The sequence below is a fragment of the Carassius carassius genome, chromosome 13 (genome assembly GCF_963082965.1).
Source record: "Carassius carassius chromosome 13, fCarCar2.1, whole genome shotgun sequence".
Classification (NCBI taxonomy): Eukaryota; Metazoa; Chordata; class Actinopteri; order Cypriniformes; family Cyprinidae; genus Carassius; species Carassius carassius.
Window position 1 is genome coordinate 25949223 of NC_081767.1, and position 21221 is coordinate 25970443.

Here is a 21221-nt window from a genome sequence, read left to right on the forward strand (position 1 = left end):
CGAGTGCTGAAGGAAGAGAGCAGAAGGCTGCCTTGACAATCTGTTTCCCAGTGGGAGAGAAACTGAACGTGTGAAAAAGACAGAGGGTGGGGGGGAGAGTGGCTGGCATATAGAGACTGAGAGTGAGAGAGAGAGAGAGAGAGAGAGAGAGAGAGAGAGAGAGAGAGAGAGAGAGAGAGAGAGAGTTATGTAACACCTGGTGGTGGCTTGCTGAGAGATCACGAGGAAGACACGGTAGAGGGAGCGGGATGGTACTGATCGTCTCTCCCTTCCTTTGTCTCCAGACCTAATGTTCTTTCTTGTCGGTCTCATTTTCTTGCTTTTATACTTCTGGTTATGGACAGTGCATTCACACAGTCAAAGTTTAGGACTGACAACCATATTTACCAACAGGTGTGACTCCCGATTTGGCCTGTTCATTCAACAGCTTGCAAAAACGGGTCAAACAGCATTTGTATGAAAGTATACTGAAGTCAAGCACCTCTTGCGATGACCATTAATAATGACTGCAACTATAGTGACAGTCACTAAAAGAAATATAGAAGACGGCCACTCTCGATAAATCAGAAAATCTTTTCAACTGACAGGACATTTTAGTCTATGCATTTCATGAAGGAGTCTAGTCTAAAATCAATTCAAATCAATCAATAAAAAAATATTAATAATAATAATAATACAAATGGATAAGAATAATAAAAAAATACATTAATAAGAATAATCAAAATAAAATAACAAAAAAAAAAATGAAAAACAAAAAAATTACAATTAATAAGTAACTAAAAAGAAAATAAAAATAAAAAAAATGATAAGACAATATCAATAAAAATATAAACAATAATATATAAAAAAAGAAAAACAATAAAAGAAAAAAAATAACGACAACAAAAAATGATAATAATTAAAAATGTGAGGTTACCAATGATAGTTTTTTAAAATCTTTTTTTTTTTTTTTTTTGCATTTTTTACCTTTATTGTGATAGAATAGTATCTAGACAGGAAGTGAAATTGGGAGAAAGAGAGGGGGACATGATCAGGTAAGGTTCACGATCCAGGACTTGAACCAGGGACGCCCGCAGCGCAATGGCTCTGTATATCAGTGTGCTGCACTGACAATGTTAGTTTACTTGTAAATATGTTTACAGTATTTTTCTTCTGAGAAAACAGGTTAAAATATTCATCATTACAGTCTACAAATCTTGTTCATTGAAACACCACAATGATAATGTCCCTCCTGCAAACACCACCTGCAACCTACCAGCAAATAGCAAATAATAGTTTATGAATACCCTGTGGATGGCCAGGAAAGGAGTAAGGTGGTGAACAGACCATGACATTTTACTGACTTCACCCTTCCACACTGTGTCACCCAGGAAGACAATGAAACCAAGTGTGGCCATGCATGCGCCGACACGAGAGTGACAAACTGCCACAGAGAGAAGACACTTTTCTCTCTCACTCTGACAAGCACGTGTTGTTGCTGTTCCCACTCTCTCAGTAAGCACTCATCAGCAGTCAGCACAGACTGTGTCTGCTTCCACAGTCTGGGCGAGCCGTCACACACACACACACACACACACCAACCACACACACACAATGAAGATGAGCATGAAATAGTTCATCCAAAATGAAAATCCTGTCATCATTTACTTGTCCTCATGCTGGTTTCAAACCTGTATGACTTTCTTCCCTTTAAGCGTCAGAAACTGCCATAATTAACCATATTTGTCCATATTCAGAGCCTCTTCATATCATTTCCTGCTCACTGCAATTGGACATGCTTTCCTAGAAGCTGCTCTCTTTTCTACAAAAGCAGCTGTAATGGGGGAGTTTAGTGTCTCCTGATACTACAGTCTTTCTTGCACTTCTGCGGAGGAATTGATGGGAAGACAGAGGAGGAAAGTGAGAGATGAAGGTTGCAGTGCCAGTCTGACTCATCCGTCTGCTTCTGCATGGCAGAAAGAAAAAAAACCCTGTGCAGGTGAAGTGAGGACAAAATAGAGACAGCAAGAGTGAAAAAAAGACACATAGGAGATAGAGAGAGAAGGGGGGTAAGGGAAAGATGGAGGGATAGATAGAGAAGAGGGGTGGCAGAAGCAGACAGGCTAACTTTTTTTAAATGTGCACGGGCACGCCACACTGCGGCTGGACTGGCTAAGCCTGGGATGTTCCAGCAAACTTCAAAAAAAGCCCTCCACTGCTGTCTGCAGGAACTTGAGGACTCAGGATGAAGGGATCTAAAGAATGAGAGAGAGAGACGGCAAAAGGGAGGGGTGCTTTGCACTGCTGGACTCATCATGTCAGGTTCTGTCTTAGGCCTTATGGCTTACCCCTGGGTCATATCACCTCCCGTTACAACACATCAACACATGGGGCTTCGCTCTAAGGTTACAGCTGCCAGACTTTCTTCTCCAAGTTTTGGATGTGTTAAAAAATTTAAGAGGAGGAAAAAAGCAGAGAAAAAAAATAAAAATTATTATATATATATAAAAAACTAACATGAACAAATATATAATGATCTCCATTAAAATATTAAGCAGCAAAACTGTTTTCAACATTGATAGTAATAAGAAATGTTTCTTAAGAGCCAAATTAGAAAGATTTCTGAAGGATCATGTGGCACTGAAGACTGGATTAATGATGCTGAAAATTTTGCTTTGTCATCACAGGAATATATTCTATTTTAAAATATATTACAATAGAAATAGTTATTTTGAATTGTAATAATATTTCACAATATTACTGTATTTTTGTATACAAGCCCAAACTTTTGAAAGCCAGTGTACTGTCAGTCCCTACATATTTACATAACTACTCTATATTATATACAACTATATATATATATATATATAATACATTTAATATATAATAAATATAAAATAAATTATCAATAAATAATCAAAATAAATAAAGCCTTGGTAAGTATAAGAGACTTTCACAACATTTTTACAAATTTGACCAAAAAGTGAGTGTAGAGAGTGTAATAATATTGATTTCAGCCCTGCTGATTTCAGCCAGAGAACCTATTTATTTGTTAACCATTGAAGCAGTTGTGTAAACAGCTAACACAAGACAAAAAGCCTTCAAAACAACTTCATTGGCACAGTAAAATTAACGGACTGAAGCTCTGCAACGATGCATTCCCATTTTAAAGAGCGGAGGGAGGAGTATGACTTTGGGTGAAACAGATTTATGGAAGAGATAGAAAAAATCGATACACCTAAAATCTTGTCAGGCTGTCTAGACATGAACCCCATGACCACATCTTCTCAGAGTCCAGATCGTGCATAACAGAAACCGGGGAAATGGGAAAGAGAGAAAAAAAAGAGACATAGAAAGATACTAGTTAATTTATTAAAGGAATAGCTCACTCAGAAATGATGAATAGTTCACTTTTATGGTGCTTTTGCATCCTTTTTCGAAACTTGAAACATTTCAAGGACACAAAACTACCAGGAAAACATGGGCTTTGGGCAAAAATGACACTAAAGTGAACAAAAATGTCCCCAAAAACCAAGATGAGGGGGCAAAAATTGTGCACCTCTACAATTAAGCTAAATCTAATAAAACTGTTGTAAAAAGAAATGAAAAGTGTTTATTATTTAGATCTGCTCACCTTGCATCAGCGTCAAGCATTATAACCAATCACACATATTTCTATCGAGTTTATGAATGCAATGGCTAATCAGAGGAGTTTAGATTAGTCATTGATGATAATGACAGAGGTCTGTTCAGTATGTGTGCTCACTGACTGAACTGTGAATCTGCAATCACAATTTTTCACAAAAAAAAAAAAGAAAATCTAGTTAAATTGTTTTTTTAATAATAAAAAAATCCCATGGAAGTCCATTAAGGTGGGCAAATATTACCTCTAATGGAAAAGTTCATTTCTGATCCTATATGAAAGTAATTTGCATTTCATACCAAGTCTTCTGTAGCCAAAATGTACAGTAAGCCATGATTCACTTAATAGTTCTTACATTCACAAGAGTGGAATAAATCATTTTTTTAAGTTGGATCTTTTAATTAAATCTGGTTCACAAAACCGATCTGAATGACTCATTCACATATGAATTTCCTTATGCAATTCTAAACAGTCTTCAGAATACATTGTTTCACTTGAGAAACATTTCGAAACTTGCTGCATCCTGATCATAAGCTACATTTGCTTTGGTTCCTGCCTTGATACCTAACACTACTCTAAAATTTCAATCTCCTCTGGCATTTATCTTCTCATAGTCAGGAGGACAAAGGGGAGTCTCTAAGTCTTGGGTTCCTGTAAGCATCCGCCCTGTTGAGTGGCCGGATCACTCGGCGATTGGACCACAGGTCCCTTGTGACCTACTCTCAGAGGTAGCACTGTTCAGTGTGGCTCTCCTTATAAACAGTGCCACAAGCAGGAAAACAAATTAGCCTTGCATGTGAGAGCAATTGGAGAGATTGCTGATTTGCAGGCAAAGCCAAGACAAACAGCAGCAAGGACGTAAACAACCGTTCCTGAAGATGACTGACCTTGGTGTCATTCGGAAGTGGGGCATGTGATTGCCTAATGTCCTTAGAGGCACAAGACGTGTTTGTGAGATTCACTGTATGCAGTCAGCCCCTGACCCATGGATGCTCAGGCCTTGTTTTCAGACACACCCGAACACTCGAAGCCCACCGAAGTGAGGATTTACACGGCACGTTACACAAACAGTACTCGGCACACATTCACAGATGTTTAGTCTCATGCACAATTAATCTTCATGATGAATCCACTTAAATCTATCAAATATACAAGCAAAGGGCTGATAAACAGCCAACATTAATAACGTACTCGGTTACTAAACGTAACCTCGGTTCTCTCTAGAAGAGCGAACGAGTACTGCGTCTTAGCTAAGACGCTACGGGAAAAGTCTCTTTTCACGAAATACTGAAGCAAAAAATTATCCTTAATTTTGTATTTTTGTAAAGCGCATTTGCAGCAGTACACAGCCATAGGCGAGACGGCTCGTTCGCTCATTGGCTTGTTCTGCGGCAACTGCACAGCCTATCGAGCGCGGGCTGATGCAACATCAGACCAATAAGGGCGCTTCGCGCCCTTCTTGCCACTTCCCGCCGAAACGGGTGTGGCCCAACCTATAAAAGGAGCTCGAAAAGGCTGACTCACCTGATTTATTTCATCGCCGAAGCGAACCAGAGTGAATCGTGCGCACGGCAGAGAACGCAGTACTCGTTCGCTCTTCTAGAGAGAACCGAGGTTACGTTTAGTAACCGAGTACGTTCTCTTACGAGAGCTCTCTCGTACTGCGTCTTAGCTAAGACGCTACGGGAACCCAGTGTAAAACGCCGTGCGCGCAGGGATCACACACCAATAAACCTGAAGCAACGCCCAGGATTTACAGTGCACAGTCACCTGAGGGACTCACAGAGAGTCCAGGACAGAAAAGGGAAAAAGCCCTCCGTCCCATATCTAGCAGCATCCGTAGATGCGGCAATATGACGTCACACAGCCGAGGCAAGGCCTGACCAATGTGGCAATGCGGGTCTTACGCAATACTGCCCATATAACAGTCGGCAGCGCATAGCGCTCGTGAACTCAGAATTCCCCTCAGGGCCCTGATTCGCCTATACCGACAGCAGCCTTGCTTGCAAGGCGGGAACCTCCAGGTTATAGAACCTGATAAATGTAGACGGCGAGGCCCAACCTGCCGCCATACATATATCCTGCAAGGAGATCCCAGTAGACCACGCCCACGACGAGGCGATGCCTCTTGTGGAGTGTGCTCTGACGCCCAACGGGCACTGAAGGCCCCTGGAAGCGTAAGCTAACGCTATGGCGTCAACTATCCATCTGGATAGAGTCTGTCTCGAAACAGCCATTCCCTTGGAACGCCCACCGAACGAAACAAATAGCTGCTCCGTCTGCCGAAAGGCAGCAGAGCGAGACACATAAGCTCTTAAAACCCTGACAGGGCAAAGAAGACTCGAGTCTCCATCCTCCCCTGACACCGGCAGGGCAGACAGGGCAATAACCTGAGCCCGAAACGGTGTGTTGAGGGATTTCGGCACATAACCGTGCCTAGGTTTGAGTATGACTCTTGAGTCATTGGGCCCAAACTCCAAGCACGACTGGCTCACCGAGAGCGCGTGCAAATCACCCACACACTTCACAGAAGCGAGAGCCAACAAGAATACTGTCTTGAACGACAGATGCTGAAGGCTAATCGATTGGATAGGATTGAAAGGGGGACCTTTCAAGGCCTCCAAAAACCGCCGCGAGGTCCCACATAGGGACTGACGGAGGTCTGGGAGGATTCAGCCTCCTAGCTCCTCTGAGGAACCGGATGACTAAATCATTCCTTCCTATTGACTGACCGGACGCCGTTTCAGAAAACGCCGCGATGGCAGCCACATAAACTTTGAGCGTGGATGGGGCTCTGCCCTTATCCAACAGCTCCTGAAGGAAGGAGAGGACCTCCGTCACCTCACAACTAAGGGGTGAATAACCTCGAGCTGTGCACCAGCTGGAGAACACCGACCACTTCGAGGCATACAGACGTCGTGTCGACGGAGCTCTAGCCTGAGTGATGGTATTTAGCACTCTCACTGCGAGATCAGCGGGTAACCATTGAGTGCCCATACATAGAGGGACCACAACTCCGGTTGAGGGTGCCAAATCGAGCCCCTGGCCTGCGAGAGGAGGTCTCTCCTCAATGGTACCGGCCACGGGGCGACATCTGCTAACTGCATCAAATCTGGGAACCATGGTTGGTTCTTCCAAAGAGGTGCTACAAGCAGTATTGAACATCTCGTTTCTCTCACCCGTTCTATCACCTGCGGAAGGAGGGAGACGGGAGGGAACGCATAAAGCGGGCAGCACGGCCATCTCCGTGACAGCGCGCTTTCGTTCTTGGAAAAGAACGCGGGGCAGTGAGCGTCTTCGTGGGACGCAAAGAGGTCCACCTCCGCCATGCCAAATCTCTGCCACAACAGCCGGACTGTTTGCGGGTGTAGAGACCATTCGCCCGTAGGAACATTGCCTCTGGACAGCCTGTCTGGACCCAGATTCTGCAGTCCAGGCACATGCACTGCTCTCAGCGAGCACACGTTGCGCTGAGCCCAAATCAGGAGGCGTTCCGTCAGCCTGCACAGGTTTCGGGACCCGAGACTGACCTGGCGATTTATGTAGGACACCACGGACATGTTGCCCGAACGGACTATGACGTGGTGATCCTTGATATGGGGACAAAAGCGCGTCAGCGCGTTCTCCACTGCCAGCATTTCCAGGCAGTTGATATGATGGAGCTTTTCCCATTCTGACCATAGGCCAAAGGACGGTCTGCCTTCGAGCAGCGCTCCCCATCCCGAAGTGGAGGCGTCCGTCGACACCATTTTCACACTCGGGGAAGTCCCCAGGCTTACACCTGATCGGTACCAGCCGTTCGCTGTCCAAGGTGCTAGAGCCGCAACACAGCTCTGATCGACCTTGAAATGCAGCCGGCCAGACGCCCACGCTCTGCGCGGCACCCGAGCCTTCAGCCAGAACTGCAGGGGGCGCATGCGGAGCAGGCCCAGCCGCAGAACCGGAGATGCTGAGGCCATGAAACCCAGCATCTTTTGACAGTGTTTGAGCGACACAGTCGCGCCACAGCGGAAAGAACTCGCTGCACGCTGAATGCCCATCGCGCGCTGTGGTGACAGCCGCGCCGTCATGGAACACGAGTTCAGAACTATACCCAGAAACAGGATCGTCTGACTGGGGTTCAGCGAACTCTTCACCCAATTGACACTGAGGCCGAGCTTCTCGAGGTGATCGAGTAAAACGGCTCTGTGGTCCATGAGCTCCGCTCATGATCGGGCCAGAACCAGCCAGTCGTCCAAATAATTCAGCACTCGTGTGCCTCTGAGTCTAAGAGGAGCGAGCGCTGCAGCCATGCACCTCGTAAACGTACGAGGAGCTACGGACAAGCCGAATGGCAGGACTGCAAACTGGTATGCCTGGCCCTCGAAGGCGAATCTCAAATATCGCCTGTGGTTTGACGCTATCTGTATTTGAAAATACGCGTCCTTCAGATCTATTGACATGAACCAGTCCCCTCTGCGAATCTGCGCGAGGAGCTTCCTGGTCGTGAGCATTTTGAAACTGCGTTTCATCAATGCCTGTTCAGCTGTCTTAGATCCAGTATGGGCCGGAGACCCCCGTCTCTCTTAGGCACCAGAAAGTATCTGCTGTACAGCCCCCCCTCGCTTTGAGACACAGGCTCTACAGCCCCTTTGCTCAACAGTTTTGATATTTCGGCCCGAAGTATGTGTGCTACTTCTGTTTTGACCGTAGTTTCGACGCGCGCTGAAAAGCACGATGGGCGTCGAGAAAACTGTAGCGTGTAGCCTCTCTTTATAATGCCTAGCACCCAATCCGAAACCCCTGGAAGCACTGACCATGCATTTGCATGAATGGCTAAGGGCTGGATGCGAAACGCGCTCTGTTGACTAGGCAACGGCGGCGCTCGAGTGTGCTGCGCATCTGAGGCGGGGAGCGCGTTGATCACAGCGGGCAGATCGCTCTTCCTCGACCCCGTTCCGGCACTTAACCGACTGGAGGGAGGCTGAGCGGGTCCCGTGGGACTCGATATATCTGCGAGTAACCGTGGGCTGCATGTGTGCACTTTTACCACTTTAAACTCGCTGTCTGCCTGTGCAGAATGTACGTGCACGGGCCTCGTTTTTACAGAAGCCCCGCGCCGTATGTGACATAGTGTATGTGGGCACTGGGAAGTGGGCACGTTTACTATGCGGCGCGCTCGACCGATCTGTGTCGATCTTATGTGCGCTAGCCCTGTGTGCAGGGCTGTGCTTATATGTGGAGATGGGCACTGGGTAGTGGGCATCGTCACTGCATTTATAGCACCATCGGCCGTGGCCGGACGAGCACGCACGGGTTTCGTTTTTACAGAAACCACATGACGCGTGTGACATAGTAATAGTGGGCACTGAGGGGTGGGCACGTTTACTATGCAGTGTGCGCGACCGACTTGAGTCGACATTATGGGCGCAGGCCCTGTGTGCAGGGCTGTGCTTACATGTGGAGATGGGCACTGAGGAGTGGGCATCGTCACTACATTTATAGCACCATCGGCCGTGGCCGGACGAACGTGCACGGGTTTCGTTTTTACAGAAACCACATGACGCGTGTGACATAGTGATTGTGGGCACTGAGGAGTGGGCACGTCTACTATGTAGTGCGCGTGATCGACTTGAGTCGCTTTTATAGGCGCGAGCCCTGTGTGAAGGGCTGTGCTTATATGCGGAGATGGGCACTGAGCAGTGGGCATCGTCACTACATTTATAGCACCATCGGCCGTGGCCGGGACACCAGAAATTACACCTTTTTCGGGAAATATCTGGGTAGCCGTGATAACGGTTTTCGTGTGCAGGCAAGCGGGCAACCGTACAGGCTTGCGCATTGCAAACAACGCTGAAACAGTCACAATCTCTGGAAACTGAAACAGCGGCGCGCTTAGGTGAGAGCCCGGCCGCAGCGGAACTTGTACACCGGCGCTTCGATGAAGCAGCCATCGTGTGTAGTGCCGACGCAGCGTCATGCAGCATGCGTAGATGGCTTTCCCAGGATGGCTTCGGGGCTCCCGGCCTCACCGTAATCCTCTGCCGCGGTCCCCAGGCTTGCGCATTGCAGAAAACGCTGAGACAGTCACAATTCCTGGAACTGAAACAGCGGCGCGCTTGGGTGAGAGCTCGGCCACAGCGGAACTCGTACACCTGCGCTTCGATGAAGCAGCCATCGTTAGTAGCGCCGACGCAGCGTCACACAGGAGGCTTTAGATGGCAACACCGCTTTTGCCGCCGTCCAGCAGAGGGCGGACAAAGGTGCGTCGCTATCGCCTGTTCCACCGGCGGAAGTGAGTGGCAGTTCCTGTTTTTAGCATCATCAGTGTGGAGAATGCTAATGAGACAGACGAACGAGTTCGTGCTGAATATGGAGCGTTCCAAGCCTTCGCCACCTCTTCGTGAAGCTCAGGAAGAAATGAGGCGGGCTTTGAGAAGTACGCTCATTCGAAAAGGAAATACCATCCAGCCGGGAACGAGAGGGGGGGGCGCTGGTGCAAACCACTCGCGGCCGAGACTCATCGCGGCCAACACGATCATTCGCCCCGGCTCCTTCTCGATGTCAGCTCGTCTGCTGGGCTTCTGAGCAGAAGGCGCGAGATCCTCGGAGCTCGCCCAGCCCTCACTGCCCGAAGCTAGCAGAGAGCGCGTGTCCTCTTCCCCCGACGCGGCCCTGAGATCGACTTCCTCGGACGACGCGCCGGCAAACAGCGGGCGCTGCCCACCGGAAAGCGATGCAGGGGGGGCCGGTGAAGCAGGGCGAACCGGCGAGCTCGGTTGAGCTGAAGACGGTTCCGGAATCCGCTGGAAGCGATGCTTTTACGGCGCCTCAGCGCAGCGGAGAATGCAGGCTCAGAGAAAAAGGCCAGGCGAGTCCTCAGAGTCACCATGGCAACAGCTCGCAGTGGGGGCATCCGCCGTCAGCGAGCGAGCGCTGCATGATCTTCACCCAGGCAGGAGACACAGATGACGTACCGGTCTCCCTCGCTGAGTGGGGCTCTGACGAGCCGCAGGAAGGCATCTTAAAAAAGACGCGAGCTCTTTTACGAGTGTGTGACACACATAAAGAACAGCTTGTATATAACAGGATTGAAAGGATATAGGCGCCGGATAGCGCAGCAGGAACGGCAATGGAAGGCGGCGATGCCAGCAGCTTCAGAATGGCTCGTCCTGCTGATGTGCTTTCTCAGACGGCGCTTGCTTCCTCCGTGATCCAGCGATGCGTGAGCTTCGCTGAAGAGATGAAAAATCAGGTGAGTCAGCCTTTTCGAGCTCCTTTTATAGGTTGGGCCACACCCGTTTCGGCGGGAAGTGGCAAGAAGGGCGCGAAGCGCCCTTATTGGTCTGATGTTGCATCAGCCCGCGCTCGATAGGCTGTGCAGTTGCCGCAGAACAAGCCAATGAGCGAACGAGCCGTCTCGCCTATGGCTGTGTACTGCTGCAAATGCGCTTTACAAAAATACAAAATTAAGGATAATTTTTTGCTTCAGTATTTCGTGAAAAGAGACTTTTCCCGTAGCGTCTTAGCTAAGACGCAGTACGAGAGAGCTCTCGTAAGAGAACATTTGTTCCACAGCCTTCCATTGAGACTGTTAGAAAAGCATGGAGGAAAGAGATGTCAATTTGTATTTCTTTCCTATGTATAGAGAGATTGTTGATTTGCAGGCAGGGCCAAGACTATCTTCACTTTAATGTAGTTTAATGTACACAGACATTAACAGTTGGTGCCCTCTTCACGGCTATAACAGTTTCACTCATCTGGAAAGGCTTTTCACAAGATTTTGGAGTGTTTCTGTGGGAATTTTTGAGTATTTGTGAGGTCAGGCACTGATGTGGGACAAGAAGGCCTGGCTTGCAATCTCTGCACCAGTTCATTCCAACCATGTCTTTATGGACCTTGCTTTGTGCACTGGGCCACAGCCATGCTGGAATAACAGTTCTCACAAAGTTGGAAGCATAGCATTGTCCAAAATGTCTTGGCATCCCTTTCACTGGAAGTGAGGGGCCTTGCCCAACCCCTAAAAAACAACCCCTCAACAGTTACGGTTGGCCCAAAGCAGTCAGGCAGGTAACATTCACCTGGGAACACGCTTCCTCTGCTCTGGAGTCCAGTGACGGAATGCTTTACACGATTTCATCTGACACTTGGCATTGTACTTCACTGAGCTCTTCAGACTGACCCATTTTTTTCACAGAGGTTTATAAATGCAGACTGCATGTCTAGATTTACATTTGATTAAAAACTTACTGTGACATTTTAAAATAACTTCTCTAATTTTATATATTTTGAAAAGGATTTTATTCCTGTGACACCAAAGGTACATTTTCAGCATCATTACTCCAGTCTTCAGTGTAACATGATCCTTTAGAAATCATTCTGATTTGTTAATTGGTGTTCAATAAACAGTTTTTTTTATATATAATAATTATTATCAATGTTGAAAACAGTTGGGTTGCTAAATATTGTTGTAGAAACCTTGATAAACTATGATTTAAAAGTTTAAGGCAAGTAAAATTGTATTAAAAAAGTAATACTTTTATTCCGCAAGGATGCATTAAACTGGTCAAAAGTGCCAGTAAATACATTTATAATGTAAAAAAAGTAATAATATACAATAATAACAAAATGTAATATTATAAGACTCATTATTAATAATCAAATCAGCATATTCAAATAATTTCTAAATGATCACATGACACTAAAGACTGGAGTAACGGCTGCTGAAAATTCAGCTTTACCATCACAGGAATACATTATTCCTTTAAATATATAAATTATATAAATATTTAAAAATATAAAAACAGTTATTTTACAACATTGCCATTTTTTTTTTTTGAATATTTATGTTTTTAGAATTTTCGATCAAACAAATGCAGCCTATATATGTAGTCTAACTGTAATGTGTGCTAAACAAATTCCACTGGCCCTGCTTGGATACATTTTCCATTTCTCCTTTGAGGATTCTTTTCTAAAAATCTCCCTATGAAGTAATGTTGGTGTTCTCCGATGGTGTGAATGCAGGATAAACTGACCAGGATGAATATCAACAGAGAACATGATCTAAGCATTTGAGAGCAAACTGCTCCTAAAGTTAGTTTCCTAACTGAATCTCACTCCTGGTGTGAGTACTGTGGACCTCCTGTGGATCATCTACAGGTGTGTTTTTCTGACTCCTAAAAGGAAAAAGGAGCAGTACAGCATGTTCTGTGCTCATTTCCATGGTGACCACACACCTCTTGCATCAAGCTTGATGACTTATTTAAACAATAAGGGGGGGGGTACAATGTTTCCCTATTCTTTTTGTGCAGGATTTCTTTTTCCAACAAAATTTTTTTTGTCCATCACCAAAAGTAATAACTTCAAAACAATCAAATAAAACGGCACAAAATCCACTAGCCCTTTATAATTGTATTTAACTTGCTTTTTTCAATGCAACAGTCATGAACATGTATGCAGACATGTGGCACTGGCGAGACCCCTGGGTTAAACGTGCCTGTGTTCATGTAGGCTTTAGTCTAAGAGCTCTGAATGCTCCGTGGGATTTGTGTGTGGGCTGAAACGGTCATATTCCACCGCAGTCATCAGGGAGACCTGCTCACACAGAACTGGTGGATGTGCTTGCATTTTAGAGCATGTCCTGCTACCACCCCCGGCCCACCATTGTGTGTGCCGTGATGTGTGTGTATCTCCATGTGTGTGAGGAGCTTAAACGTTTGAGGTTGGTAATCTAAAAAGCTGCTTTGCCTCCGGGCGGTAGTGTGAAACTTGGCTGGAGAGAAATACAGGCAGGATAAGAGAGAGAGAGAGAAAGAGAGAGAGGCATAGGTTGTTATGTAACAGGGCTTTTTTTTCCTTTGTCAACAAACAGGAGAGACCTGTTTATACACACACGCACAGCTAGCCACCAAATACTGGTATGAGAGAGTTAACTTTTAGGGTACGCCCAACTTGTGAGACGTGAGGCATTTCTCTCTATAAACACAATCCAAAACAGGCTGTGGTTAATGTTTTGTAACAAGAGCTGGATGCATTGAACAGAAACATCTTGGAAAGTAGGGAAAGTACGCAAAGACCAGAAGTGGTCTGGCCATCAGAAGGATTTTACACGTGCATCAAACCACGCTCACTCACACATTTATCACGTTCTGCAGCCGGAGGGATTCATGAACAGGCTTGCGCTCTCATTGACGTAGCCCACTATGAACACAACCTGTGAACATAGCACAGTACATGACGGTCTTTGTTTCAGAACTTTTTGTTTTAACATCGAAAGTCATTTAAATCTGCACCTTTAAGCAGTCATCATCAACAATTTGACTTAATGTAACAGGCAGAATTTATTCACATTTTTAAATGTTTAAAACTACTGTACTATTTTCTGAAAGAAATTAAGCAAAGATGCATTCATTTGATAAAAAGTGACATTTCTGATTTTTTACACTGTTACCAAAAAAAAAAGAAAAATCTATTGATGATTTTTTTATTACTATTCCTAGCTTTTCAAGAATAAAACAAACAAACAAAAAACACAATGGCAGGACTTGCTTTGTTTATCAAATTATTGAATAAGTGATTGAAATTGTTGTGTGGGTGAGGGAAATGTGATGGGCAACATGTAATGTTAGGATTGTGTGGGAATTATATATGTTTTGGAATGGTTTATTATTATTATTATTTTATTTATTTTATTTTATTTTTTTTTGTGTGTGTGTGTGTTTTGATCTGCTCTCCCGGGTTGCCTACGACAAATTTCTCGTAAGGGAGACAATAAAAGAGAACTAACTAACTAACTATCAGGACAGGATTATTGTCATTTACTACTGGATCGTTGTCATTTGCTATCACTGCAATCTCATATGACTGACAGGATGCTGGAAAAGAGGCTTTATTTTCCCATCCATTTGGCAGTGAACATGTGATTAGAGAAGAGATATCGCTGAGATGTCTAGGGAAAGTTAGCGTTTTTGATTAAAGATTATGAAGGAACACCCTCCTTGGAATCACAAGTTTAAAAGTTACTGAACAACTACACACACTTTTGCTATAATGTCAAAAACTAAATAAACAGAAAAATACACAGATACTCTCGCCATATTGAAGCTTTTTGCTCAGCATTCTCTGCTGTGACTGTTTGGCCATTACAACATATCTAAAGTTACAGAGGAACAACAGGACCTGCTTGACATTTTAAACATTTTGTACATTGTGTGCAGACACACGCTCACGTTCAGCTCACCATGCTGACACAAGTGATCATTAAAGAGCAAGAGGCCAATTATATCTGCTCATGAGCCATGACCTGCTGCTCAGCAACCAAATCACCAAGTCATTGGTGAGAGATAGAGAGAAAGGGGAAAAAATGGCTTCAAGCTAGTATGAAATCAATTCAATCTGAAAACAAAGACTTAAGAGAAAAAGCACTGAGATAAACAAGTGCTAAATGATGGGAGACCGAGCGAGTGAGCGAGAACATGATGAGCCACGTGAGGTTGGCTCAGACACTGCAGGCCGATTACGTAAACACCCCCCGCTCCGTCGACTCATGGACTCAGCAGACACCGCGCCTCTCCAATCCCTCCGCCTGCTGCTGGGCCATGCTTTTTTCTCTTCCCTCACATGGCTTCTCACATGCTCGCTCCCTCCCTTCTTCTTTCCCTCGCTCACCCTCCTACTCTCTCTCTCCCCGGTGAGCCAGCGGTCTGTACAGAGCAGGCCTGCATGAAACCACAGCACCACTCTCAGGGCGGGAAGAACATGGCAAAACAGCCAAACCCTGTGAAGAATGAGTGCTCCAAGATAAACAAACACATACGGACGTGGAATTGCGCGAATCTTTTCGAGTCACTTTTACACTTCTTTTACACTACTAAACTTCAATAAAATACATTTAAGACATTCCACCACTCACTGTGATGTCATAATGACCATAATGTTCTAATGTTTATGTTGCAACAACATGGCAAACAGCGGAGAACAACCGCTCCAAAATAAACAAACACAAAGATGTAGAATTACGCAAACCAGCTTGTTTTTTGGTGGAGAGACGAAACATATCCCTTTTAAGGTGTGGCCACATTAACTGTTGCTCGACAAAATTTTGAGGGTGAATTCTAGCCATACTAAAAGGAATCACTCTGACAAACATAAAACTGCTTGGTTTAAAATTGACTTTTGTGTGATCTGTGCTTCATACAGCTCAACATTAAAGGGATACTCCACCCCAAAATGAATTTTTTGTCATTAATCACGTACGCCGATGTCACCAAAAGCTTCGTTAGTCTTTGGAACACAATTTAAGATATTTTGCATCAATGTTCAGAAAAGTATGAAAAGCATCGTCAGAATAGTCCATCTACCATCAGTGGTTCAACCATAACATTATGAAGCTACGAGAATACATTTTGTACTTGAATAAAACAAAAATAACGACTTCATTCAACAATTTGTCTCCTATGTGTCTCTCAAGATCTCTTTAGCGCCTTTTTGGAGAATATGAGCTGAACGCAGGCAGCTTAAGCTCTTCTGTGTCAGCCGCGACACAAGGGTGCACTGTTTTCTTTCAAATCACAGTGTAAATATACATAGAAAATGTATCCCTGAACCACTGATGTTAGATGGATTATTCTGACGATGCTTTACATACTTTTCTGCACCTTGACAGTGTATTTTACTTGGCAGTCAATGGGACAGTCACAAGCCTCCCGGTTTTCATTCAAAATATCTTAAATTATGTTCTGAAGACGAATTAAGCTTTTATGGGTTTGGAACGACATGGGGGTAAGTGATTAATGACAAATATTTGTATTTTAGGGTGGAGTATCCCTTTAAAGTTGCTATATGTAGGATTGACACCGAGTGGTTGAACTAGGTATTGCAGTCAAAATATTGGAGAGGGTTTTTTTTTCACCCAGCCCCTCCTCCTCACTTGACCCACATGCAGGTTGCCAGATTGATGACACAAAGAGGAACGAACACACTTGACGATGAATGAAATTAAATGATCTGTGTTTTCCGCTGACTGGATACCTGGTGTGCCGAAATACAACAAAATCTTACATACAGCACCTTTAACAATGGACCTGTTTTTGCGCATGAAATTTCACTGAAAATTGCTAACGTAACCACACTTATAAACTTATCACACGACTTGAAACCCCATAGAGAATGAACACTCCAAAATAAACACTAACGGATGTGAAATTACGCAATTTGTTTTAGTGGAGAGACAGCCAAACTGAATCACACTGAATGTGTAGTTACATTAACCATTGCTTTGGTACCATACCAGTCATTCAGTCACGTGGCTGGCAGGATGAAAAAGTTCCCTCACACAGATTTTGCTTCATGTTCAAGGTGGTCACAAAATCTCGCCACACGAACCAAAAGAAAGCTGCTTGATTTGAAAGCTGTACTTCATATGTCGCTATATTATTGAAAATGGATCCCTTTTTGCATGCATAATTGTGCTGATATCTCACTAATGGAACCGTACCTTTATTTTTTTTAATCCTGTCACATTTAAAACATTTCACAACTCACTGTGAAGTCATAATGACTATGATGTCATAATGTTTATGAAGCAACTACTGGGAGTTAATCCGTAAGAGCTTCCCCTGTCCTTTATTCCTCTTATTTGTCTACTCTTCATTCTCTTTATTTTTCTCTCCCTCTCTCTCTCCACGTGCAAGGCCGTAGTCAGCTCTCTGCAGTATTGATTTGTGGTGCTGGGTGATTTGGCTACTTGCTCCAACCCTAGGAGCATGTCCTCATGTGCCTCTGCTTATGTAACAGCACAAGACTCTTTCTCCGCTGAATGCTGATTAACTGTCTGGAGCTTTATGACTCCCAGCTTTCACCCTGCTACAGATGCCAACGACACAGCAGAGGCCCGAGAGCTGCACTTCACTTCGACCGCCTGCTTGCACGCACACACATAAGCACTCGGCTCTACGGGTTTGGGGCGGGGGGGATGGAGATGGGGGGGGGGGGGGTCATCAGGTTCACAATCCTTGGTTTTGGCACTAATGCCCTCTTCTGGTGGTTACTGACATGGCAACAACTTTCCCTGAAGACATCATGACATCACAGGAGGCAAGGTGTATTTACAAAAAGGTGTATGTACAAAAACCTGAGCTGGTCTGCTACTTGTTACTGCTAGTTAGTGGCAGGTTGTATTAGAGACACATTTTGTACGCATTCACATAATTACAGGCTAAAATATTTCATTTATTCAAAAAAGAGGGAATAAAACAGGGCCAGAATAAGGTTACAGAAAGTTACCTTTTCCTCAAATATTTCTTTCCTATCCACCATCTCTCTCAGGGTCTGCAGGATCTTAATACACAGCTTCTCCTCTTTCTCCATCAGTTTCTTGGTGTGTTTGATGAGCCTGAGAGAAAATATTACATCATATTTCATACTAAACATGTAAAATAAATTAAGGATATCAAACTGGCCTCTTGACCAGTCACATCAACTACAAATGTTTAAGAATGTGTATTCTTTGAGGTAGCAGTCCCATTAAAAGGGTAGATCCATGACAAAATTGGTATTAATATAACAGTTAATAAAATATTTAAGGACTGAAAGTACATTACTGTCGAAAAAGTTTGAGGTCAGTAAGATTTATGCTCACCAACGCGGTTTATTTTATCAAAATACAGTAAAAACAATAATATTGTGAAATATTATAATAATTTAAAATAACGGTTTTGTATTTTAATATTTTAAAACAATATTTATTCCTGTGATGCAAAGCTGAATTTCTCTCAGCATCATTACTGCAGTCTTCAGTGTCACATGATCCTACAGAAATCATTCGGATATGTTGATTTGATGCTCGAGGAACATTTCTTATTATTATCAATGTTAAAAACAGTTGCGCTGCTTAATATTTTTTGTGTAAACCATGTTACATTTGTATCAGGATTCTTTTGTCTTCAGTCTTTACTGTTGCTTTTGCTCAATTTAATGCATCCTTGCTATACCAAAATATTAATTTTGATTAACTTAATAATATTAACTTAAAACCATTTTTTGGGGGTGAAAATACTAGTGGCCGGAGACTTTTGCACAGTACTGTACGTAAAAGCCAGATTTAAGGAAACACTATTAAAACTCCATCCACATATGACAATAATCACATACTAACAGATTGGCAGTTTGAATTCAATAAGTATTTGAATTGTTTTTGCACAACAATTTTCCATCAGTCATGGAATTTCAATAAATGAAATGACACATATATAATGTTATATATACTAGTCGTGTAGACTTTTAGAAGCACATCTTTTACGCAGTCTTTCTGTGATTTTAGAGGTATATCTTGCTCGGGCTCAGATAATAACTTGTATATAAGGTACTCAGAACCCCTGGCACATTCACAACAATCACATATATGATGATGCTGGTACACTAATCACAGCACAACCAGATCCAACACATACTGTCTATACAAAAATGAACATATTCTCAATTATACCTAAATAGAAGTTTACATGTTTTAAACCTATTTTTACAGGCAAACATACAACAGACAATCAGCTAAGGATGCTGTTGATGTAAATGTTTGAAGCTATAGCAGAAATTTTCAGGGATTTATATATGTCATACCTATACATATGGCTATTTTTAACACCGCCACTGGACCTGTTTAATATATTCATCGAGTATGACGCACGGTTTTAATTTGTTTGATGTGAGTGTGTGTCTCACTTAGACATGAAGGCTCCATCCTCACTGCAGAGCTGAGGAAACAGCATCTCTGGGCTTTGCAGCACGTCTACTAATACAGAAAACTCTGCCTGCACCTGTGGACTAAACTGGTCCTCCAGATACACAATGACTCCCTGAAACACATACACGTAGCATGCAATGTTGTAGACAAAAATCATTTATCATACACAAATATTATTAGTTATCTCATTCGACATGAATATAAAAATGCTTGATCTTAATCGCATTATAGAAGTCACAGCACACTTCAGATAATAAAAAAGCAACTTATATTTCAGAAAATTTGGTACTTAATTCTGATTCAGTGACAAACCTACAACTGTGAATGCGAATAACATATTAATTTAAATGTAATGTTACCTGTAGTTTCTCAATGATCTTGTAATCATGGGCCCCTAAGGGCTCTTTGCGGGTTCGGCCGCGGGCTGACAGCTTCCAGTCTTTCATGGCGCGCTGCACCATGCTAGAGTGTGTCTTTACCAACAGGGTACTGATCAGACCGTCCAGGTCCACTGGAATGGAGATGGCCCGGCTCTTAGCTACACATATTTAGAGGGAGGAAATGCATTTGTAATCTTTATGCATTCTCTTAGATTTTAGCATGTTAAACATGTTAAGAATCTCAAACACTGATGACAAACACTCTTCTGTATTTTCCTTCTATTTTTGGGGACATTTAAATTTTCAGACAGACGGTCTAACCGGATGCAACAGTTGTCGAAGTCCAGTGGTTTCTTATTCTAGGGTTTAAAATGACAATTTCGAGCATGAAAAGTCTATTTGGCCTAATTTATTTAACTTTTTTGATCTAATATCTATCCTGCTATGGGTCTATGAATTTTTTCATTTTTAATGATTTATTTCTTGCTCTTTAATTATTGGAATATCTTTCATTATTAATTTTTTTTCTTTAAGTGCCCATTGCAACATTATTGAAATCTGAAGGAGGATGGTCAATATTTAAAAACGTTTTAATAAAGATTAACTAGCATTATGGTTAATGGCGCCATTATACTCACTGCCAGATGTGTAACTTACCGACGTCAGCTAGTGTTTTGATGCAACCCTCGATGTTAGCCTTCTGCAGGGAGTTGAGCCAGGTGCAGCTGCAGAGTTTGCAGGCAGCCTTCATCAGATCAGTGAAAGTTGTTTGATGGGCCTGATGAAGAGATATAAATATCTCACTCTCAACTAGTAAAAAGCAACATTAATGTGACTGATTCATAGAGCTTAGGGAGAGAAATACGTCCCCTCTTCAAGTCAGACTGAGACGAGGTGAGGTGCTCATGAAGTGAACTTTCTCGCTCTACCTGCAGGTTTGAGTTGCTGACAGAGAACTGGGAGTCGAATAAGCCCTTGACGATGGCCATGATGGTATCAGTGATGTATTTTTCGAGGAATGTATCAGCAGGCTTCTTGTCTGTGGAGCTGGACACCTACAACAACAACAACAACAACAACAACAACAACATCAGTTCAGGATGCTTAGCACCCACATAGCAGGCAGAAATCAGTCACAGATGATCTAAACAGCTCTTTAAGCCTGTGTATTATGCCTCAGTATTGCGAGGGAGGGAAAGCGAGAGTTCCCACCTTATTCATGTCTTCAAGGAAATTGTCGAAGAGTTTCCAAATGTGATTGCTGGTGTAGATCTCCTTCATCTCCACCTCAGTGTCCACATAGCAGTGATTCACGAAATTTATGTATGCTATTTTTACCTGCAAGATATAAAAGTGATATTAAAAAAGGCTACCTGATGTCACATATAAAAGGTCTATGGGTTTAATCAAATTTTTACTTAGCATAAGTACTTTAGAACAGAATTAATGTAGATAAAAATCTTTTGTTACATTCTAAATGTCTTTACTGTCAACTATGATA

At 43.4% G+C, this 21221-nt stretch overlaps 1 protein-coding gene across 1 annotated transcript in view; it reads right to left on the bottom strand.

Moving 5' to 3' along the window:
- The window catches only part of LOC132156224 (inositol 1,4,5-trisphosphate receptor type 2-like), a 92011-nt gene that overhangs the window by 34708 nt on the left and 36082 nt on the right, over window positions 1–21221 (bottom strand). Inside the window, exons 32-37 of the mRNA XM_059565133.1 lie at window positions 20933–21058; window positions 20650–20775; window positions 20378–20498; window positions 19700–19878; window positions 19319–19452; window positions 17885–17993 (exon numbers count right to left, since the gene is read on the bottom strand). Of these exons, the coding sequence (XP_059421116.1) occupies window positions 17885–17993; window positions 19319–19452; window positions 19700–19878; window positions 20378–20498; window positions 20650–20775; window positions 20933–21058 (795 nt within the window). The remainder of the gene's footprint in view (window positions 1–17884; window positions 17994–19318; window positions 19453–19699; window positions 19879–20377; window positions 20499–20649; window positions 20776–20932; window positions 21059–21221) is intronic.